Consider the following 21887-nt stretch of genomic DNA (forward strand, 5'->3'; position numbering starts at 1 on the left):
TTATATAAGCTCCTAGCTATAGAGTATTATATATAAAAGCGCATTTATCAGAGAAAGTTCATAACAAGTAGAGAAAGTCTTAGGAGCAATATTCAAATTTTGGATTATTGGACATTTTAAGAACTTATTTTTGATATGTCTATAATGAGCAAATTATTCAAATTTTTTTTCTGTAATATATTTTTAAAGCAACTGGTTCTCTTGGAAGCTCTGGATGCAATCATCAAACATCTGCTCAATTGAGGTGAAACAAGAAAGCCCCAGTTCTCTGATCTTGTTGGTATCCATGCTATGTGGTTTGTCATCTCCTCTTTGATCCCCACACCTTCAAAATATTTATATTATGTATTAAACTTGCTTGCAAATAACAACTTTTTCAATTTAAAGCATCACTAATGACTAAATGAAATCATAAGTCCAAAAGAGGATACAAATGAGATCAATATGGGGGGGAGGTGTGGGACCAACCTGTCAGCGATTGGATAGTTGGGGTACTTTGATTTGAGCATCTTCACTATTTCTGACCAGTGTGCAACTGGGCCGGAACAAATAAGCCGACCTGATGCTTTTTTGTTTTCCATAGCAATGATATGGCATTCAACCACATCATCTATGTGCACAAATCCAATTGTCAGGTTTGGATAGCTAGGTATAATTCCTACATAATTTGTTTTCATGTCATTAGATGTATGAGTCTGTAGTTCTTGGGTATCAAATAGGACTGTATAATCTGGTACTGAGAACTCTGACAAGTTTTTGTACCAAATAAAATAGAAGCAAATACTAACCTTTTAACACAGCAAAAGTTATGGCAAGGGTACTAGATGGATTTGGGGCGAGCAACGGTCCGATAACAAAGGATGGGTTCACAACCACTAGCTCTATCTCCATCTCTTTCGCTAGCCTCCACGCTTCCTTCTCAGCTATTGTTTTCGCATAAGCATACCATAGCTGGTTTTTACAAGATAGATTATTGTTTCATTTATTATTTGCAAAACAAAAATAGAGACCTTGAGGTGATTCACACATTGCATTACAGATGACCTGCTTCATATAGTAGGTACCAATAGTCGTTACAACATAATTTTGTGGGTGAGGAAAATATATTCAAACCACTTTTAACTAACAACTACATTTATTTGCAAATTCAAACAATATCAATCAATTACATAGATAAGGATGTATTAATTAATGTTTTAGAACCTTACATTGTATCTCCTGCAGTAGTCAGGGTCACTCCAATGTGATTCGCCAAGGGGAGAAGCAATAGTTGCATCATCTCGGTACCTCACTGCCGAGCATGATGACGTCAGCACAACACGCCGCACTGAGCTCGCCTTAGCGCAGGATATTAGCACATTTCTAGTTCCTTTTATTGCTGGATCGATCAACGTTTCCTATATATGTAAATAAGCATATAATCCTTAAAATTAAAATTTACTATTATCAACATAAATTTAGTGACTCGAATAGAAAATAGAAAGAAATACTACCTGAATGTTTTGTTGATTTGATAAGACAGGGGAAGCTGTGTGGAAGACTCCATCAACACCGTCGACCGCCTGATCAAAGCTTCCATCCACCGTCAGATCAGCTTTCACCAGCTCCAGTTTTTCTTTAGCTCCTTCCATATCCCATAAGAACTGCACCTTACTTCCATCATCTTCAATATACAATAAAAATATGGTGAAATGAAGTTCAATTAAGATGAAAATTGAAATACATTATAATGTTGAGAACTATATATAGAATGGGAGTCTTAGTTCATTCCTTTATCTTCAATATGTAAAATTAATTTAGAAACTAGTTTACCAGGACTTATTACATTATCTGATTCAAGATACTTGATAAATAGAGGTATCAAATAATTGACCGTATTAAATAGAAGTATCAAACAATATTCAAGATACCAGGACTTGCATGTAAGCAAAAATGCTTAGTTTTTAGTAAACTTTAAGCATTTCTTATGGTTATAGTTTGCAAAACATTGGTCCAAGTTAAAGTTCATCACAACAAAAAGAAAGAATTAGGAATAAAATCAACCCCAATCTTGGTTCCTATCATTTGAGCACATTCATTTGTTTCTCTTGGTTCTGTTTATATAATTGCATGAAAACCTGAAACAATTCAGCCCTCTATTAAAACATAATTACTGGTTACCAGGATCTCTGACAGTGGCCCTGACAGTGTGGCCTTTGACAAGAAGCGTTTTAATGATATGAGAGGCAATGAAACCAGTTCCTCCAGTCACACAGTACTTCATCTCTCTCTCTCTCTCTCTCTTGCTCTCTTTCTTTTTTTCTGTCACTCTCCCCACTTAGTGTGATTGGTTCATGCCATAGTTATATATATATCTCCTCTTATGGGTCATGGTACTCATGCCAGCTCAACAAATCAGGAGAGTCTGGACCGTCTGATTAGAATCCGGACCAATTCAGCCTAAGCAGGAAATGAATGGAGCTTCTTTAAGATTTGTGTCAGTATGTATAGAAAGTCGATCAGATTCAAACTAAAATAAGTAGGTAACTCTGATAATATGAATTCCAAATCAGGATCCGACCAACCAAGCTATGTAGATGCTTTTTTGGTGTCGAAGATTATTTCGCTTAATGCTTTCTAAAATTAAGTTTATGAATAATTAATGCACAAAACTACTAATTTTTGTTTATCAATTATTTGTTGAAATAATTACGCTTATTTGAGCCCTGGTTTTATTGTCTTTATGAAAATATGATATATTCTTTAAATTCACTGTCCGATATCAGTTGGACAGATCCTTAAAATAAAATTCTCTCTTAAAAGTAAATACACTATTTTAAATTATTTGATTTTATCATCATAACAGCTAGCAGATATCAACATTTATATTACTAACCACAAGGATATCTGATAGCAATATCCCAACAATTTTTTACACATGTATCTCATAGCAATATCGATCCCAACAAATTTTTAGTAGTTCTAATTAATTACAAACTTTCTTCGTCTCTCACCTCCTCTTTGGAACATGTCAGAAGAAAAAAAATTGTGGGTATCGGAATCGTTACTTATTGTGAAATTACATTAATGACCTTATACGCACCTTGATTAGGTTTGTCATGTAATCACTAACAGAGTCATATTTTATTCATGACAATTCACAAGGCGGTTATCGAGTATCTTGTCGGGTTTGGATTTAATTAGAAAGTCATGACTCGGATTTTCTGTTGAATATACTGACGGTAGCCTCTGCTGTGTCTGTGCTTATATATAATTCTATATATTAAAAAAAAAAAATGTTATAACTTATGCAGGAGTGAATTTAGAATTTTTGTCAGAGGAACAAAAAAAAATATCAAATCAGATTTATATCCATTAACTAATTGAGTACTCAATAAAAAAACAATAATTTGACTTATAATTTCTGATGCTCTAACTTATAATTCTAATTACCAATCATAATTCAAAAAAAATATTTTGATTTTAACACTAAATTTAATCAAAATTACAAATCAAACATCCAAAAGGAGACAAAAATTTTTCAGGAGGAGACAAAGTCAATCGGAACCGATAAATCACCACTAAAACTTAAAATCTCCCCCGGGACCACGTAGGTCCACCCCTGGACTTATGAATATTGTAAAATTGTTGTAACATGCAAATTTAAATTTCTGTTGTGTTTAAGAGCAGATTCAGAATTTTGATTATGGGTAGGTACAAAATATTGATAAAAATATAATTTTTTCTCTCCTGACGAATCAGAGCGGAGTAGTGGATAAGAATGTAAAAAAGTTACGGAACAACACGTGTGCCGGTTACGTGCTGTGACCATCCACGTAATGTGACCATCTTTAAAAAAATTTACACGACAAGGAATGTCACGCAAAAGATTTGGTCACGGCACGACACATAGTCACATGTAATTAGGATCATTCGATCTTGATCAAATGGTGAGTCTTAAATAAACTAATCTAAATTATGAAAAATAGTTAAATATGACCAAACGTGAAAAACGTAACCGGTCACGTGTGATCATGGCGTGATTAACGTATTATGACCATTCATGTGTCATGCAGAGACGAAGCTACAATAGTACAAATTATCAAACTTGAACAAGTCATCTAAATTTCAACTTTTGCCTATCCCAAATTATAAATTTTCCCTACTCCTAAAATGCAAATGTGTTCTTCTCAACTCCCTTTTCTTTTTCATTTTCGTGATTTGCCAGATATGATTTTTCCTCCTTTGATTTTCAAATATTCTCTAAGTAAGATAACCCCTTCATCTGTTTGAACTTGGTTCACATGAGCTACCAAAGAATTTGTGATGAAATTATGTGAACTATGTCTGTATAATAAAATATCAATTATAAGAGGACAACATGTCCGATTTATTGAGAGGAAGCCGGCTCTTTTCTTCACTTCTCCACTCCATTATATATCTGTATAGAATGTCTCTATTCTTATTTATTGACCCTCATTTCTTTAATTTTTCTTCCTTTTCTCTCCTTTTCTTTCATGTATGATTTGTGTTTGAATTAGTTTTTATATTATCTTTTGCTTTTTTATTTATTTATTTATTTTCCTTTTCCTTTTTTTTTAATTGACCAAGGATATGGAAAAAAACAATTATGAACATTTAAAATTTTAATGAAATTTGTAGTTTTTTTTTCATTTTTTGGTCCACTCTTTATCAAAATTGGGCTACACCATTGGTGCTATGATCATTCTTTTAAATTTGGTCATGGCACGATATGACACATGATCTAAGTTACGGCATAACTAGTTACGACAAGGTACATATTTATATCTTTAGTAGCAGATTTTTTTTTTCTTCTAACAAATCAACGATTCTTTTAAGTGAAGTAGCGAATCGGACTATTTTTTCTTTCTTTCTTTCTTTTATGTGAACCAGTTTGGTCTGACTTTTTTTTCCGTGCAATTGTTTCTATTGGACGGTGAATTAAATCTATGGTACATTACATCCATCTAAAGATAGACACATGCATAAAATATTATTGGATCTAAAAAAAATTCGGAGTAGACAAGTGTCTACCATAATCTTTCTTGAGTCCTGTCTACTCCTAACCTTTCTTGAGTCCGCCAATAATTGTGTTTATATATAATTTTCTATTTTATTACCCTTGAAGATGTGGACTCCCTCATCCCTCCCTCTAGCGTACATGGTAGTGGCGTAACCCTTCTTATGAAAGGGTATAGGATTGAATCTCATTTATATATGGAATGAGAATCCTGAGGTATGTGCATTGTGAGTGTGAGTGTGAGTGGGAGCCTATGGATTTTTTTCACAGAAAAAAAAAACAAAAGTCTGTATTATATGGTGTAACATAATATTTGAGTTTCAATTCGGACCGTTTGATTAGAATTTAGATTAATCCGATCATAACATGTAATACACAAGAGGAGGATTCAAATGCTTTCATTTTTTGTATCTCCATCATGTCTCCATTTTTTAAAATTTTAATAACTCAAAATTTGAAATTTAAAAGTCAAAATAAAACCTTTAGATATGATCTACATCATTCTATCTATGTACATGTAAAATATTACGGCATTTCAACTTTATTTTGATTGTCATCAAGAGATTGTTAAAACAAATGTACTAATGTAGATAATTTCTAGACATTGATTTTTGAACTTATTAATTCACATAAAAACAAAATTAAAATGTGATAATATTTTATGGGCATATAGAGAATATAACATAGATCACATTTAAAGGTTTTATTTTGATATTTATAATTTAAATTTTGAGTTATTGAAATTTAAAAAAATATAAACATGATGGAAGCACAAAAAATAGAGGCATTTGAACCCTCATCAATACACAATATCTCTTTAAAATTTATGCTAATATACAACGAACGGACAAGATATAAACTAAAAATTTCTTCAATGAGGTCGGGCAAGATATAAACTAAAAAAATTCTTCAATGATATGAATTCCTCTTTATTTCCATCTTTTCCAAGACTTCCTGGGTCCGTATCAACTCAACAGGACCCACAGTACAGTTTTAACTTGAGCCTCACCATATCCAAATCCCGTGGTGGGCCCCACTGTCAGCACACCTAGACCATATTATAGAAAGCTTGGTCGCTTGGAGCCCAATATGGCCCATTTTTCCCGCCTAAGCCCAGTTGTAATTCCTTCCTCTATAACAGTAATTTTAGTTACTGTCAGGCCATACGAATTCATGTTACGTACTTTTCCTCAAAAAAAAAAAAAATAATAAAAAATAATGTTATGTACTGTAGTCTGTTGGGTAAAACTGTAAAAGTGAAGGAGAAACGCAAATTGCACAAATTGATAATTCCATACACAGCTGTCAACCAATAACAGGTCCGTCACTTGTCAGCACGCTGAAAAATAACAGCTGGTATTGAATTGGATGAAGTTATGAAAATCCGGTGCAGGAAGTTTGGACCCAGTCAGAGGCATATGTGAGAAGTTCAGGCAAGCTGAGAATTCACACATGGAGAATTTGGTTTCTATGTGCGATATGGTCAATTTGGAAGCAGCGGAATGTGTGGGTTTTCATAGGAAAAATGATACTGGCGTACCAGCTTACGGAAGCAATTGAACAAGAGATTCAGCTTTGGGGAAAATACTGCTGAGAGAGAGAGATAGTTCTGTTGGTTCTTTGGTGTTTTTTTTTTTTTTTTTTTTTTTTTTTTCTGTCTTTTTGAATTGTTTAGAATGTTGTGTAGACAAGTAATTCATACTTAGAAAAGAACAGCCACTTGATTATGCATATCAGTGGAATTTCTGGGGTAATTCGATACGGTACGGTAAGGAAGTACTTTTGATAATACCAACTTGGCAGCAATTGCCTAGCTTCTCAAAAAAAAAAACAAGAAGAAGAAGAAATGAAAATCAGGTAACTGCAATTTTAGAGACATCAAACGATTTTGTTTTTATTTATGAATGTAATACTAGTTCAAATATTTTGATTTGTTAAAAGAGAAAGATTAGTGTGCTATATGTTATAGTGACATGTTGTACTACTTAAAATCTATTGAATGAACTTCAAATGACGAATTCAAATTATTGAAACCAATCTACTTTACGAATAATATATTTATAGATAAATATAAAATTAATTCAGTTAGTATAAAGTCAAGCGGTTAAAAATAATTAAAAATAAATCCATTCAAATTAACTTATAAATCTTTATTATTTGACCAATTGACTTTATACTAAATGAATAAAAAAATATAATGAAAATTATAATTTGTTTAATTTCACATAGACAAGTTGTTTACTGTTTGCAACAAAATTCATTCAATTTATTCTTCTTTAAAGTTTTTTTTTTCTTTTTTTTTACTGTTTTCACATATATCACTGCTATAAGTTCTTGCAATCCTAGCCCCTACGACAGGGCTGACAACGAGCAGACTCGGTCTTTGAGTCTGAGCTAGAGCAAGCTCATGCATGGCTCGCTCCTTTACGCCATTTCCTTGTTTTTTCTAAATCTCAACCTCAAGCTATTTCCTTCAGAATTGTCGATAATAATTTATTTATTTTCCTATTAATAAAAAAGTCGGTTCCAACTCGAGTCGGGAAACGCTATCCTCTGCGGAGGTTTTACCTGCGGTGCTGTGCGGTGGTTTTGATCTGATCCGTTTGTTTAGGATCGGACGGTCTGAATTAAGAATTCACCAAATTTTGAGTTTTTTTAAAATTCGGATAAGATCTGATCTGGTCCGTCCGATCCGAAACGAACGGACCAGATCAAAACCACCGCACAGCAGGTAAAACCTGCGCAGAGGATACGCTCTCCTCGAGTCGGTATATTTTCTAAAAATTTCTTCGAATTGAACTCGGACTCATTGCAAAGTGGGAATCGGGAAAGAGAAACTGGGAAATTCAATCGCCCCAATCCCCACTTCTCTTACCGAGCCCTAACCTAATCCCCACCAGCCACCACCACCAGGCCACCAGACGCGCGGCGCACTCTGCACTCCGCGGTCCGCGTCCGATCGTCCGGCTCAGGCTCCCACTTGGACATAGACCATTATTGAGACTTGAGAGGATATTTAGTTCTCTCACCTGATCCATCTCCCCGCTCTCGGCTCTCCCCAAACCCTAACAACAGAAGAGATGAAGCTCTCTTTTTCAATCAACTCCTCTAAACCCAAACCCGCCTCCCGCCTGAAACTCACTTCCGTGGAGCCAAATGCTGACGACCCTGAGGTGGCCTCCACTTCAGTTGCCCAATTCGTGACTGAATTCGACCCGACAAAGCCCCTCTCGTCCAAACCCGAGAAGGTTGTGATTGCAGCCATACCAAACTCCGATTACATCCGGCGGTTCAAGCCTACGCTTCCCTTGCCCTCTGCGGAGGATGACCCCTCACAGTTCTGCACCGAAGCGAATTTTGTGTTGGATACAAATTCGTCAGCAGATCCGTCTGGGCTACCATATGGGCTCTCTATCCGATCTGATAAGGAGAAAGGGGACGCAGGAGGGGAGGAAGAAAATGGGAGGGCAAGGAAGAGAGAGGAGGGAGCAGAGAATAGAATTCTGAAGAGGTACAAGGAGGATATGCAGTCCTTGCCTGACGAAGGAGGCCCGGATGAGTTCAAGGGAACTGAGTTAGGCGAACTTGCAGCTGCTCTTCTAAGAGGATACGGCTGGACAGAGGGCAAGGTACATGGTCGCAACAAGAACAGAGAGGATACCAAGATAGTTGATTTTCAAAAAAGAAGTGGGAGTTATGGCCTTGGCTTCAACCCCAGCACCGCTGACCCCAAGAAGAATCGCAGTGGTGATTGGATCTTTCCTGACAGTGCTGCTCAAGAGAAGAGAGAGAAAGATAATGGTAAGGAGAGAGATACAGAGAGGAATAGTAGTATAAGGGAAGAAAATTTGCCGAGAGAAAGGATGGGGAGTAGACAGAGAAAATTAGAGAATGGTGATGTGAGGAATGAGAGAGTTGGTAGTAGGAAAAAGGATGAGGGAGAGAGAGAAAGGAGGGGTAGAACAAGGAGGAGAGAGAAGGATGAAGAGAGAGATAGGGGAGGCAGCAGAAAGAAAGAGAGAGAAAGCAAGAGGGAAGAACACAACGAAATGAAGGTAGTTAGGTGGCTGAGAAGCCACATCATGGTTAGAATAATAAGCAAGGATTTTAAGAAGGGGAGATATTACCTAAAAAAGGGAGAGGTGGTGGATGTTGTTGGGCCCACGACCTGCGATATATCCATGGATGGGACACATGAGCTATTACAGGGTGTAGAACAAGTTATGCTGGAGACGGCACTGCCTAAGAAGGGTGGGGCCGTTCTTGTATTATACGGGAAGCACAAGGGTGTTTATGGGAATTTGGTGGAGAAGGATTTGGAAGAGGATACAGGTGTAATAAGGGATGCAGATAGCCATGAGCTGGTAAATGTTCAGTTGGAACAAATTGCTGAGTATTTAGGTGACCCTGCTTATCTCGGCTATTAATTTGTGAATTGTATGTTACAGCTCGTTTAACCCAATGTTAAGAATTTTAGCATTGAATATTAACGTATTTATGATCTATTATTTAAATAAAAAAATAGTTTGCTGTTTATTCACATTTCAGTAATACTGAAGCCTTTTCTTTTGTGAACTTGTGAATTTACCAATTTACATCCATTTGATTCAAGGGATTGTGTTTGATAAGGTCATACAAGTGATGACGAGTTAGTTTTTGAGGTCGGACCTGAACTGTCAACTCGAGTTGACTCGACTCGTGAGGTTCACAAGTTGAGTTTGAGTTACCCTCAGCTCACTCGAACTCTACTTGTTTGCAGCCTTAATTTGGCCCCTCTGCTGTCTCAGGTATTATATCTCTTCTTTAGTATATTTCTCTTTCTTTCCTTAATGAAAATGAAATCTTCATCTTGTGGGTTTGATTTTCTTATACTTTTCACCATTGCCTAATAGTGCGATGTTTAATCTGTTGTTTAGTTTACATTTGAGTAAAAACCGAAGTTTTCTTTTCTGTTCTTGTAAATTTACTAATTACGTTCATAAAATTCAAGGGATTTTGTTTGATGAGGTTATGCAAGTGATGACGAAATTGTAGCCAGAGAAATCTGTACTCCTTTTTTAATTTCCAAAAAGGGATGAAGACTTGGTTTAGTTGGGAATCTCTCTGATGCTTTATCTGTTTTCTTAAATCAATTATTTCTGCAAGCTGCTTTTGAATATGCTATTTGATCTCCCCTTTTTGAAATTGCATGCTTTCTTTGGTGTTTGTTTTTGTTAAAAAGTGCATTGTATATATTGTGATGAAGACCTAATGATGTTTAATAAGTATAAGAATGGAGATCTGAAAATGATGTTCTCTGTTGAAGCCCGATAATAATGTACACGAATTATGTAATTTTGAAGTTTTTGAGAGGTATACATGAAATTAGGGGTGCACAAAAAGCTCGTAGTTCGTGATTCGATTAAAAAAAAAAATTCGGTTCGAAACGAATCAAACCAGCTTGGTTCTGAAATGAATCAATCCCAGTTCAGTTCGAAATTGGTTCGAATCGAACCCAATCTGAGTGTGGCTCGGTTCGAAACTCTTCTTTTTAGTTCTAAACCTTGCTTCTATTTCGAACCAATTCGGTTCGAAACTGGTTCGAATCGCACGGAATCGAATTTGATCTCTTCTTTTCAGTTGAAACCTTGCTTCAATTTCGAACCAGTTCGGTTCGAAATTGGTTCGAACTCGAACCGGGTTAAGTTCGATTCGGTTCGATTCGTTTGCAGCCCTACATGAAATTGCCCCACAGGGTTTTGGGTTAAGGGTTTATGGTTTATGGCATGTTGATTCCTCTTCCTCCTCCACCGCCGCTGCTTGTGATACAAATTCAAATTTTGAGATATCTTAGGTGATATGAATTCGTTTCCATGTGAAACATGTACATTTTTATATGGGCCCCAGAGAACAGTGTGTTGAAAAACAAGTTATGATACTTGCTGAGGGCCTTTGCAATGCATTTTATACTTCATGTTTTATTGCCTGCTGATTTTTGTAGATGCAAACTTTCCATTGTATTCGTTGAATTTCTTTCTGTTTTGCTTGACTACATTTCGTTTTCCCCGTTCGCTAGATTTAACCCTTGGGATGCCAAAATGCATGAATTTTCAAATGCTGCTATTGCTTCACAGCTTTTTTTCTAGCTTCTATACATTGTTGTTGCCTTGTTGGGTTGATGGCTTGATGCTGCACTACATCTGTTGCCTTTATTAAATGTTTGTTATTCTTTTATTCTAAATTACTCCGCCTGATGATGAAAAGATCTGATAAAATAGTATCTCAAATTCCGTGTTACTGTTGTAGCCCAATATATAATGTTGTTGGATGGATGGATACAAGAGTGAGTAGCCCAATATATACGAGTAGAACTAGGGTGTTCTTAAGCTCACCAAAGAATTGGTGAGCTTAACTTAAGAATCTATTGAAATGGCTTTTAAATGGCGAATCCAAACAGTTGAAACCGATCTACTACACGAGTGATGTTTTTACATGTCAAATTCATAAATTTTCAGATTAATTTAGTATAAAGAAGTGGTAAAAAATAATGAAAAATGAACACATTAAAATTAACTTTTTGATGGCTTGGCTTTATACCAAATTAATTCCAAAATTTATAAATTCGATCCGAATTCACGGCCCGAGGTGGAATGGATGGTGGGTGGCCCAGACCTAAACAGAAATATTATGTTACCTTAGGGAATATATGTTTTGGCTGCCAGCCACACCTGGGGTTACCACTCTGGATTTTTTCTAACACGGTTGATTTACACATTATATATTTGGGCTCCAGTGTTTGGCATGTTGAAACAGTTGTATAAATACATTTATCAACAATCTGAAGGCCAAAATTTCGTTTATAGGTATCCCAAAATACATTGTAACGGTTTTTAAGATGTAGTCGGTAATTTTTTATTATGTGGTATTTCTATAGTAGTATTGTTTTTATCCTTTGAATTATGTGATACGTCAAGAACATTCAATTGACTCTTTTAATTTGGTTGTCTTCATGATCTTTAGAACTGCATTTATTATTGGAAATAATAATTTTAGTATGTTGTCAGTATCACTGGGGCATAATAATATTTGCTTTTCATTTTTGTAGCAATTGGTTGTATTTCTTTGACCTAGCATTTGTCAACTTTGCTAATGATCTAAAAAACGATTTATGAAAAAGAACACAAATTGTACTCAATTTTGACATAATTTATTTTATGAAAGCATATAAATCAGTATAATGCAGGACCCAAGGCTTTTATTTTATAAAATAAATGCTTCTTATTAATTTAAGGGGCTGAGGCGATTTAGGCTTAAACAAGCCGTAAGGCCCAAAACTAATCGATCCTCTCTCCATTTCTTTGATTGGGATCTCTGCAGACTGCATGCGCTGGTACATAGAAACTAAAGGTGCTCCTCCCTAACAACTGTCTCAGGTATTAGATCTCTTCTTTAGTATATTTCTCTTTCTTTTTTAATGAAAATGAAATCTCCATCTCTGGGTGTTTGATTTTGTTGTAGCACGATCACCTAATAGTGCGCAATTTAATCTCTTGTTTATTTCATTCTCTTTTTTCTTTAACAAACTTTTGATAAAAAAAAAAAAATTCAGTAAAAGCTGAAGCTTTTCTTTAGTGATCTTGTGAATTTACTAATTTAGTTCCATAAAATTCAAGGGATTTGTTTGACAAGGTCATGCAAGTGATGAAGAGAATGTAGACAGGGATTCTGTACTCCTTTTTGAATTTCCAAAAAGGGATGAAGACTTGGTCTAATTGGGAATCTCTCTGATGCTTTATCTATTTTCTTCAATCAATTTCAGCAAGCCGCTTTTGACTTCTTCTATTTAATCTTCCCATGATAAATTTTCAATTTTTTCTTGTTACTACAGCATCTGCTATGGAGTATATAGTATGTTGTTTATTGCATTCTCTTTTCAATATTTGTTTTTGTTTAAAAGTGCATTGTATTATTGTGATGAAGGCCTAACGTTGTTTTATAAGTATAATAATGGAGATCTGAAAATGATGTTTTCTGTTGAAGCCTGATAAGACTACCTGAATTCTGGCTTTAGGTTTTTGGGTTAAGGGTTTATGGCATGTTACTTCAGGGAATCTGGACTTTTGTGTGTATGTATGATTGTCTATATCATTTAGGGTAAAATATCTAGTATAAAATTGGTCATCATTCTCGAATTTTATATAATTGATTTTAATGCGTGTTTGAAAGTCTGGCTCCACTGTGCTGCAATAAAAGGCCGTAGAAGAGAGCAGTGCTGCCACATTATTAGGAAAATTTATTTTTTCAGAACTTTAGAATTTTACTAAATTTTTTAATTTACTTGTCAAACATTCGTTAACAAATTGGTCTTGGATCGTAACCTCGCTTGGCATTCATTAACCCCCTTCTTTCTCTCTTTAATCTCAATTACAATTGAAGTTTTAGAATTTGTACCTCCTGTCAATTAGAGTGATGCTGTAGTACTACACTAAAAAATATATTGGATTTTTTATTTTGATTTACAATGGTTATACTTTAATTAAAAAATCTTATGATTAAGGAAATTAAAAATAATTTTAATAATCGCAATCAATTAATGGAGAGAAAATACACGAGTCCGAGCGAAAACATTATCGTGTTTGCTCTCAGTTATGACATCCCAATCTATAAGATTTATTATTCAAGAATTTAAAAGTGAATATTTAATATCTTCACATTTGCCATTGATTAATAGATTGTTTAAAATAATTCTAATATTTTTTCCTATTAAAAAGTGGTTTACTAGAGAAAAATTCTTTCTATTCAATTAAAAATTACAAATATAATGCAAAGATATCTTAAAATTTTAAATTATGAATTTTTTTTATTGTAATATTATAATTAGACTTTTATCACACCGGACTTAAAGACTTTAAATTTGAAAAGAAAAAAAAAATCACCACCACTCTTTACCGATTTCCAAATTCTTAGTTTGAATTTTATAAATTAAAAGTTGATATATATTTAATAACTCGTGAAAGTATAAAAAATTTCAGTTAGATACAATTAGTTTATGCTGTTTAAAATTAGAGAACTAGTTTTGAGATTTTAACATGTGTAAATTAATGTTACATAAGGTAAGTCAAATGCTGAAAATTAACAATGTTTATTTTTTGTTTGAGAAAAAGGAGTCAGCCCCCCCCCCCCCCCCCCCCCCACACACACACACACACGATTCATCTCAAATTTAAATAAACTGAAGCTTAATTAAATTTTAAATAATTGTTTTCGTATTGTGTTTTTAAAGATAATAACTCCCAATATTTATTAATAATTTATCATAAAACATCAAAGCATCAAATAGTGTACCTCAATTGAAATAGTAAGAGAGTATATTTTGTCAAGCATCACTAATAAATGAAGATGACACATCATATCAGGAACGGACTTATATATATTGAACAGGGTTAATTGACTTCTATTTTTATATTTATGTATGATTTTCAATATAATTTAGAGTAAAATATCATTAATACTGTAAATTGATCCTATTTTTAGTATGAAAATTTTAAATGATTGATTTTCATTGTGTTTTTAACTCCAACAGTTTAAAAGTTTGGCTCCGCTTGCATCACACGGTACTGCTGACCTGGAACAGATTATTTTAGCTAGAAATAAGTCACTGCCTAGGAATAAATTCTAATTCAGAAGAATTGCGATTTGCGACCATGATACGCTATTCTAAAGAAAATGATATAAATGCATAGATTATTAATTTTTTTATCCGTAATGTGTGGTAGTTGTCTTGCATGTGAAACTAATCAAACCGGTTCGTTGGTTAAACAAAATAATCAAATTTCAATAAAAGAGCAATGAAGTAAATTAGTTATGCTGTTATGGTCTCTGGCACAACATGTCACAGGTAGGATATGACTGTGTTGCATTACTTTGTACATATTAGCAGAGTGACAACTTAATAGTTCGGAAAAGGTTCGGCAGAGTAAAAAATTCATGATTCGGGTATAATTCGGATATAATTCGAGAATAATTCGTTTTTGTAAACACCAAATTAGCATAATTCGGATATAATTCGGGAATAATTCGTTTTTTTACACAACAAATAATATACTAAAATACTAAAGTTGTAAAAAAAAAAGAGATTGTTTTGTTCATTTTAATTTTTTTATTAGTGTAAACATAGAAATTTTTACATAGACATATTAATTTAATTCTAGTATAAGTTCTATCAATTTTATAGCTTAGTTTAACAAAAATTAGCATAGTAAGCAATATAAACATCACCAGCTTAATCTGAATTAATTCATTAATATGTAAACAAATCAACTTGTCAAGATTCCTAATTCTATTCTTTATCACCTTCATACACATATACATAGATAAGTATATAACAAGTAAATAACACGTAAATAATATATAACAGCATTGATTCATTAAATCTAATTAAATTCAAAAGTTAGAAATTTTAACACTTGTATAACAACTCGAATACAATTTTTTATATACAAAAATGGACACAGAAGATCGAGTTTGAACTTTATTCCGATTCATTCTGTCTTGCTTAAGTTCATCTTCTATTTTTTTTAATTTAGTGGGATGGTATTAAAAAGATCCAAACCATTAATTTTAGATTTAACTGTTCAGATCTTCATGAATCATGCAATAAATTCTCTTTAAATTGGAGAGGATCCCGTGAAATTGAAAAGGTTGTGGAGCAAAGTAGCAAACACGTGATGAGTGCGTATCCTCTGAGATATCTCAACTTTTGCGTGACCGACGTGTCTGGTGCCTATTCAGGGTGATGTAGGGGGTCAGTGTCATGTGGGCTTTGAGATTCGTGCAGAACGTCTTTAAACGGTTAGGATTTTCCATAAAGTCACGCAAAGTTTGAGATATCTCAGAGGATACGAATTCAACACGTGATCCCCCAGGCCTCCTAGAAAAATGTGAGCCTCGTGTGATTTCAAAATTTCTTCGGATTTCAAATTCATATCGCGACGTATTTTTCCGAATTTAACACAAATAAAACGTAAAATTCATATAATTCGTGAATAAATCGTGAATAATTCATTTAATTCGCCGTTCGATTCGCAGATAACTTAGATACGAATTATTCGCGAATAACTCACGAACCTTGTCACTGTGCATATTAGTAACATGATGTGACTTATATGTTACGTGACGCGATATGTCAAACAAACTGATTCAATCACGTTATGTGATAAATAAATAATTTTTTTTTAAAATAATTAAATATATCAATCACGTCATGACCACTCATAAGCTATATGATAATTCGCGTGAAGTGATTGTCCTTTATTATTTTAATCACATCACTATACGTCATGTAAACAACAAATTTAATCACATAACGTGATCAAATCGCGACATTTTAATTGGTTCACATCACATTTTTTCCTTCATTAAGCAGCATTGGCATAGCTCTTAAAAGCATTGAGGTGCAACGCATCTCATGAAATACTATATAGCAATAAAATAAGGAGTTTGGCTAATGTAACATCAGTGTTATTTTAGTCTATATAACACCAACTCTAAAATCTATCAAACTGACTTTGAACGACTAATTCAAACCGTTCAAACCGATTTACATTATGAGTGATGCATTTACATACAATTTTTTTTTTATATTTTCGAGTTATTTTAGTATCAAATCAAGCGGTAAAAATATTGAAAAATGAATGTATTAAAATTAACTTAAAACTCACACATTTGACCGCTTGACTTAATACTAAATAAATTCAAAAAATTATAAATTTTGCATGTAAATGCACAACTAATGAAGTAGATCGGTTTGGATTCACCGTTTGAAGTCAATTTGATAAATTTTAGAATTAGTGTTATATAGGTTGAAATGATACTGATATTATACTAGCCTAAGTCTAAAATAAGAAGTATGTACGTATGAACACATAATGTATAGTCAAACTCTCAGTACACCTAACATGCAAGCCTTCCATTCCCGCTTAAACGGTCAGTCCAACTCCAAGGCAAACTAATTAAATTCAACATCCAATATATCCCTCCCTCCTTCATGCTTCAACCTTCAACAGTTGCACAACACCTCCCTCCTTCCCTCTCTCTCCTATCTCCCTCTCTCTTTCTAAAAATGAAAATGCATCATGATAGTAAGCGCGGTGCTGGCAAGAGAGGATTAATTAAAGTTACGAAAATTTGCTGTGGCCAGAAGGGTAGCTTACTTCCTCGGAGTGAAGGTGTACATGCACTATTTTTTTTTTTTTATTCCTTCTATTAATTATATGTATATATGCATAAGGGTAACCTGTACGTATTAATCTCTTATAATATATTTGTTATTGTGATTAGCACGGCCTAGATCATTTGATTGGCGAATTAAACAGTTTACAGAGGCTGAAGAGGACCTCGTCGTCAAGCTCCATTCTTTGCTCGGCAACCGGTCAGTGAACTTTTGCATGTGTGCACGTGTGTGTCTGTGTGTGCTTGCATGATTACATAGTTCAATTAAGGTCACACAATTTACATATATTCAATTCTTCTTAAAATTTTTGTAGAGCTCAAATATCCCAACCAATTGTGGTTCCATCATTCCACCATCTATTCAACAAAATTTAATCTAGTGATTAAGACAATGTTTTACCAGTCGGTACAATTTTAAATATACAGTTAACTTCTTGCAACTCATATAATAATTTTAATCATAAATTTGATCAGCTGGGCATTGATAGCTGGCCGGCTGCCAGATAGGACTGAACATGAGGTGAAGACCTACTGGAAGTCAAAACTAAAGACGAAGCTTTCGAAAGACGGCAACACACATGTGAAGAAACAAAGAACAAGTTTGGGCCTAACCTTAACCCTAGATCAATCACAGGTCTCTGATGCTGCCAGTGGTCTAGAGGAGGACGCGAGTGTGACTCAGGGCCCAAATCTCGATCTCTCCATATCTGTTTCTGGTTCATCTCTTGTGGATGTGAAGGAAAAGGTTGAAGCAAACACTTTGGATCATTCTTCACATGTAGATGATGGGAATACTGGCAACAGAACTCTTCTTCTCTTCCAATAAGCTGCACATGTCGTGTCGTGTTAACATAGTTACATAGAAGAATTTGTTTGCCTTTATTTGTTGATATTATTATGGAATCAGGAACTGATGTGTGCGGTAATTAATGTCCGTAAGGAGTTATATGCTTTATTTGTTTTTACTTGTATGATTTTCTTCTCCCTTAAATACAGAACGCAACAAAACTTTGTCAATCTGATGTTTGATTTCTGTCAGTACACTGACCTTTTTGCGTTTATATCTCTGACACATACCAGAAACAGACGTACACATTGTATTAATGATTAAGAGCTACTTCAATCTAAATTCGGTTCCATGTATGATTAAGTCTTCTATTTAGCTTATAAGGGATATTATATGGTTAAAATGATGTGATTATCAAATGATTGCACTCAAAAGTTCCACCACCATATTCGTGCTGATTAGAGGCTTAACAAAAAACCACCACCCCGGCCTCAACCAATTCAGGATAATCTGAATATTTTGAGCAACTTCTTGGTTCTTACAACTTAATATCACATTACTGCCTACAAAATATACGCATGTACATATTATAATCATAGAAGGAAATATCGGCTGATACCGATCCGGATCGGCTGATACGTATGTGTATGAGCCGGGACCGATCCAATATTGGTCCGATACTCGCGGATTTTGTGTTTTTCGTCCAATTTCTGCCATTCTGGTCCGATTCAGGTCATTATTCGTTTGAGAACTTGAACCCATGATTGATTAAATAGAGTATAAACTATACACATGTTGAAAACTCGTTACATTCATTGATTAAATAAAGTATCAACTATGAACCGGTAATTGGTTAAATAGTGTATCAACTATATATGCACATGCTGAAAATATGGATATGAAGATGTTAACAATCATTCATTTGGGTCTACAACGTCTTTTTTTTTTTTTTTGTTCCGGACAACAATATTTCAATTTTTATCATAATACAGACGACGATGAAGTGATCCAGCCAACATGACATAGTTTTTGGCAGTGAAAGAGTGTGTTTATAGTTTTAATGCTTGTATTATATTGTATTAGTGGATTATTTGATTGTAATCATTTATCTAAACATAAATTATTGACAAATTATTTTTTTAGTGTAAAACAAGTTTCTAGTCAAAAAATCCGATTTTCCGATCCGAATCGGCTGATACACCGATCCCGGATCGGAATCGGCCGGGACCGATCCCGATACCAATATTTCCTTCTATGATTATAATAACTACAGATGTAAGAATTTCCTTTTAATACCACTACCTCCTATATGCCTACCATTTCAACACTACATCAGTAGCATAGCGAACAAACACATTAATTAGCTGCCAGCCCCTTCATGACATGGCAATAATGAACATTCATGATTTTACAGTTTATGCATGTCTACGATATAGGTAGTAATTTTGTGGATCAAATGACCAGTGATATAACACTTTAAAATTAAGCTCATGATAGAAGCATGAGACAGAACAATGAAACGAAAGGTACTTGATAGGGAAACTATTCATGTGAGGAAGGCGATATATCGATCTTATCCAACTTCGGATCAGAAATAAAAACTATGATATAGCGAAATGATAGATTCTTGTTTTAGATATTGTTGCTCTTTACCACATAGCAAGGGCTAAAAATGAGATATATACACACTATTAGATGGTAAAAAACTGTAGTTAGTTGTTGCATCACACGTGCTACCTCTCCAACCCCAACTTGTCTATATTTTCAACCCTAGACTGACTAGTATCAAAATAAACCAGCATATTCTATAATTCAGATTCTCTACAATTTCATGGAGTCACTGAGAGTAAATTAATCCTGGCAAAGGTTAAGTTGTGTGAAACTTTCCCTACGATATCTGGGTTTAAAAGTAATTTTGTTTTTAATAAAGTGGGTGTCTGGTAGGGGTGGTAACGAACCGAACCGAACTTACCTTAGGTTTGGGTTTGGTTTGAATTAATTTCGAACCGAACCTGGTTTGATTCCTTTCGAACCGAACCCATTTCGAATCGAATTAATTGCGAACTAGATATTTTTCGAATCGAATCCGAATCGAATCACGAACTAAATTATTTTTTAGCAGTCCTAGTTATACCGGTAGTTTATACATTAATTTTTTTCTCGTGGGACAATTCATATGGCTTCCTTTTACCGGTATGAACTATGAAATGAGTGTTTTTAAGTTAAAAAATTGTTTATGAAAAAATACATCAGAGACGGCTTTCCTGGTATAAACTATGAGAGACGACCGAAGAGAGAGGAGAGACAGTCATCTAGGCCGGAGAGAGGAGTGACAGCCGGAGAGACTGCCAGTCGCCAAGAGCGTCGGCTAGATTTTAGAGCTAGAGGGAGAGTGAGTTAGGGAGAGGTGGAGAGAGAACTAGGTTATTGAGATTTGAGAACGAGTGAGTGTCGGCTAAATTAAATTATGACTCTCTATTTTGGATTTTAATTTCATCAGGTAAATGGACGACCGATGTTATTATGAGATTCGAACCATAAAAATGATCGAACCCATTTCGATCGAATCAGGCTAGGTTTGGGTTTGGTTTGAATTAATTCCGAACCGAACCTGGTTTGGTTCGTTTCAATTCGAACCCATTTCGAATCGAATTAAACTCGAATCAAACCCGAATCGAATCACGAACCTCGAATTTTTTTGCTAGCCCTAGTGTCTGGGATTAAAAGATTAATTACATTTTTATGTACTATAGCAGTTCACTACGAGTCCGTATCCCCTCAGGTACCAGACTCAGTTGAATACTCTCAGCCAGGCCAAAATCTATACAGTGCCTATTCAGATATGGGGGGGGTCTGTTTTCAGATTCATGCCAGAAAACTGGCGATTCAAATCTCATTGTCGGTTAAGTATTGCACTGGATCTGAATTTGTTCACTACATGACAACCTGTTTCTATCCCAGAAAGAATACTTGGAAAGGTCTCTTCTTTACAAATTAACTAGGGGACTGACACAAAAGATAACAACAACAAGAGACATCGTTATGTATAGGCAATTAATTTGCCTGGCAGTGATTGCACATTTTGATGTGATTTGGATCTACCAGTAAACTTATATTTCAACAAAGGAAGATTAGTAAATTTGTAATTGCATTTTGTCAAAACCTGGAGGAGTTGCTATCCTAGAGTACTTTGTCGGCACCAAACTACCATTCCATCTCTATCCAGCAAGTCATCAACAAGAAAATATCGTACCATGACCAAACAGAACCTGCTATTTATCCAAGCCAACTAAAAAAAACCCAAAAATTTGGTTTTGCTATCATGGTAAATTATAATTTTTTAGGATGCGCTGCTCCTCCCAACTCCCAAGTGGGTCCAGATTATGAACTAACTTAAATTTTGAGTTTGGATCCAGACCGTCCGATCAAAATCTGGACCAATCTGATCCAAATTAGAATTTACGGGGTCCTTCTAATATTCGTGCAAATTCTGATTGGACGGTTCGGATCCAAACTCAAAATCTGAGTTAGTTTAGGGGATCTGAATTCCTCCATGTACCATCATTGAAATATTTTTACTAAGCTAATTAAAAATTCGTTTGGCAAAATTCAAAGTGAGACCGTTCTTAGCCAATTAACAAATCAAAGTCAAAGCTTAGATTAAAATTTAACCGAAATATAAGTATTTATTAAATAATAAAAGGCACAATAAGTCAGCCAACCCATTTCCTTAAAATTGTAATAATAGGTCTCACCGTTAGATCTTTCTTGTTCTCTTTCATTCTATTTACGAAATAGAGTATCGCATATCCAAAAAAAATGAAATATGCAGAATCAAACAAAACTGAAGGAATCAGTTCAAGAATCAGA

At 34.5% G+C, this 21887-nt stretch overlaps 3 protein-coding genes and 2 pseudogenes across 6 annotated transcripts; 4 read left to right on the top strand and 1 right to left on the bottom strand.

Moving 5' to 3' along the window:
- On the bottom strand, nucleotides 1-2313 carry LOC144568329 (tetraketide alpha-pyrone reductase 2-like). 2 transcript variants are annotated; one of them, XM_078318637.1, is made up of 6 exons: nucleotides 2161-2313; nucleotides 1494-1663; nucleotides 1209-1397; nucleotides 789-951; nucleotides 469-658; nucleotides 1-325 (listed from the first exon to the last, which is right to left on the bottom strand). In XM_078318637.1, exons 1-6 carry the CDS (start codon nucleotides 2261-2263, stop codon nucleotides 184-186), a joined length of 957 nt encoding a protein of 318 aa, XP_078174763.1. In that variant the 5' UTR covers nucleotides 2264-2313; the 3' UTR covers nucleotides 1-183. The 2 variants fall into 2 exon arrangements, with proteins under 2 accessions (XP_078174763.1, XP_078174764.1); XM_078318638.1 differs by lacking the exon at nucleotides 469-658.
- Nucleotides 2314-7764: 5451 nt separating this feature from the next.
- Nucleotides 7765-12986, top strand: LOC144568567 (protein MOS2-like). 3 transcript variants are annotated; one of them, XM_078318934.1, is made up of 4 exons: nucleotides 7765-9421; nucleotides 9650-9807; nucleotides 12291-12432; nucleotides 12673-12986. In XM_078318934.1, the coding sequence occupies exons 1-3, from the start codon at nucleotides 8101-8103 to the stop codon at nucleotides 12402-12404; spliced, it is 1593 nt and encodes a 530-aa protein (XP_078175060.1). In that variant the 5' UTR covers nucleotides 7765-8100; the 3' UTR covers nucleotides 12405-12432; nucleotides 12673-12986. The 3 variants fall into 3 exon arrangements, with proteins under 3 accessions (XP_078175060.1, XP_078175061.1, XP_078175062.1); XM_078318935.1 differs by having other exon boundaries at nucleotides 7771-9421; nucleotides 12377-12432; nucleotides 12673-12983; XM_078318936.1 differs by lacking the exons at nucleotides 12291-12432; nucleotides 12673-12986 and having other exon boundaries at nucleotides 7780-9421; nucleotides 9633-9784.
- Nucleotides 10030-10133, top strand: LOC144569025 (small nucleolar RNA R44/J54/Z268 family; annotated as a pseudogene).
- LOC144569024 (small nucleolar RNA R44/J54/Z268 family) lies at nucleotides 12691-12793 on the top strand (annotated as a pseudogene).
- Nucleotides 12987-17040: 4054 nt separating the features above from the next.
- Nucleotides 17041-18249, top strand: LOC144568541 (myb-related protein Hv1-like). Its single transcript, XM_078318905.1, has 3 exons — nucleotides 17041-17226; nucleotides 17339-17429; nucleotides 17705-18249. Exons 1-3 carry the CDS (start codon nucleotides 17046-17048, stop codon nucleotides 18054-18056), a joined length of 624 nt encoding a protein of 207 aa, XP_078175031.1. The 5' UTR covers nucleotides 17041-17045; the 3' UTR covers nucleotides 18057-18249.
- Nucleotides 18250-21887: the final 3638 nt, after the last annotated feature.

Source organism: Carex rostrata, chromosome 17 (assembly GCF_964058835.1).
Source record: "Carex rostrata chromosome 17, lpCarRost1.2, whole genome shotgun sequence".
Lineage (NCBI taxonomy): Eukaryota > Viridiplantae > Streptophyta > Magnoliopsida > Poales > Cyperaceae > Carex > Carex rostrata.

Excerpts from the sequence above, each read along its gene's own strand:
- LOC144568329 (XM_078318637.1), bottom strand. The coding sequence starts at position 2,263 with ATGAAGTACTGTGTGACTGGAGGAACTGGTTTCATTGCCTCTCATATC. Across the intron at positions 1,664-2,160 it reads GGCCACTGTCAGAGATCCTG|ATGATGGAAGTAAGGTGCAG; the intron begins GTAACCAGTAAT and ends TGTATATTGAAG. Across the intron at positions 659-788 it reads AACTTTTGCTGTGTTAAAAG|GAATTATACCTAGCTATCCA; the intron begins GTTAGTATTTGC and ends CAAATTATGTAG.
- LOC144568567 (XM_078318934.1), top strand. The coding sequence starts at position 8,101 with ATGAAGCTCTCTTTTTCAATCAACTCCTCTAAACCCAAACCCGCCTCC. Across the intron at positions 9,422-9,649 it reads ACAAATTGCTGAGTATTTAG|GTCATACAAGTGATGACGAG; the intron begins GTGACCCTGCTT and ends GTGTTTGATAAG. Across the intron at positions 9,808-12,290 it reads TGGCCCCTCTGCTGTCTCAG|GGGCTGAGGCGATTTAGGCT; the intron begins GTATTATATCTC and ends TATTAATTTAAG.
- LOC144568541 (XM_078318905.1), top strand. The coding sequence starts at position 17,046 with ATGCTTCAACCTTCAACAGTTGCACAACACCTCCCTCCTTCCCTCTCT. Across the intron at positions 17,227-17,338 it reads CTTACTTCCTCGGAGTGAAG|CACGGCCTAGATCATTTGAT; the intron begins GTGTACATGCAC and ends TATTGTGATTAG. Across the intron at positions 17,430-17,704 it reads CATTCTTTGCTCGGCAACCG|CTGGGCATTGATAGCTGGCC; the intron begins GTCAGTGAACTT and ends AAATTTGATCAG.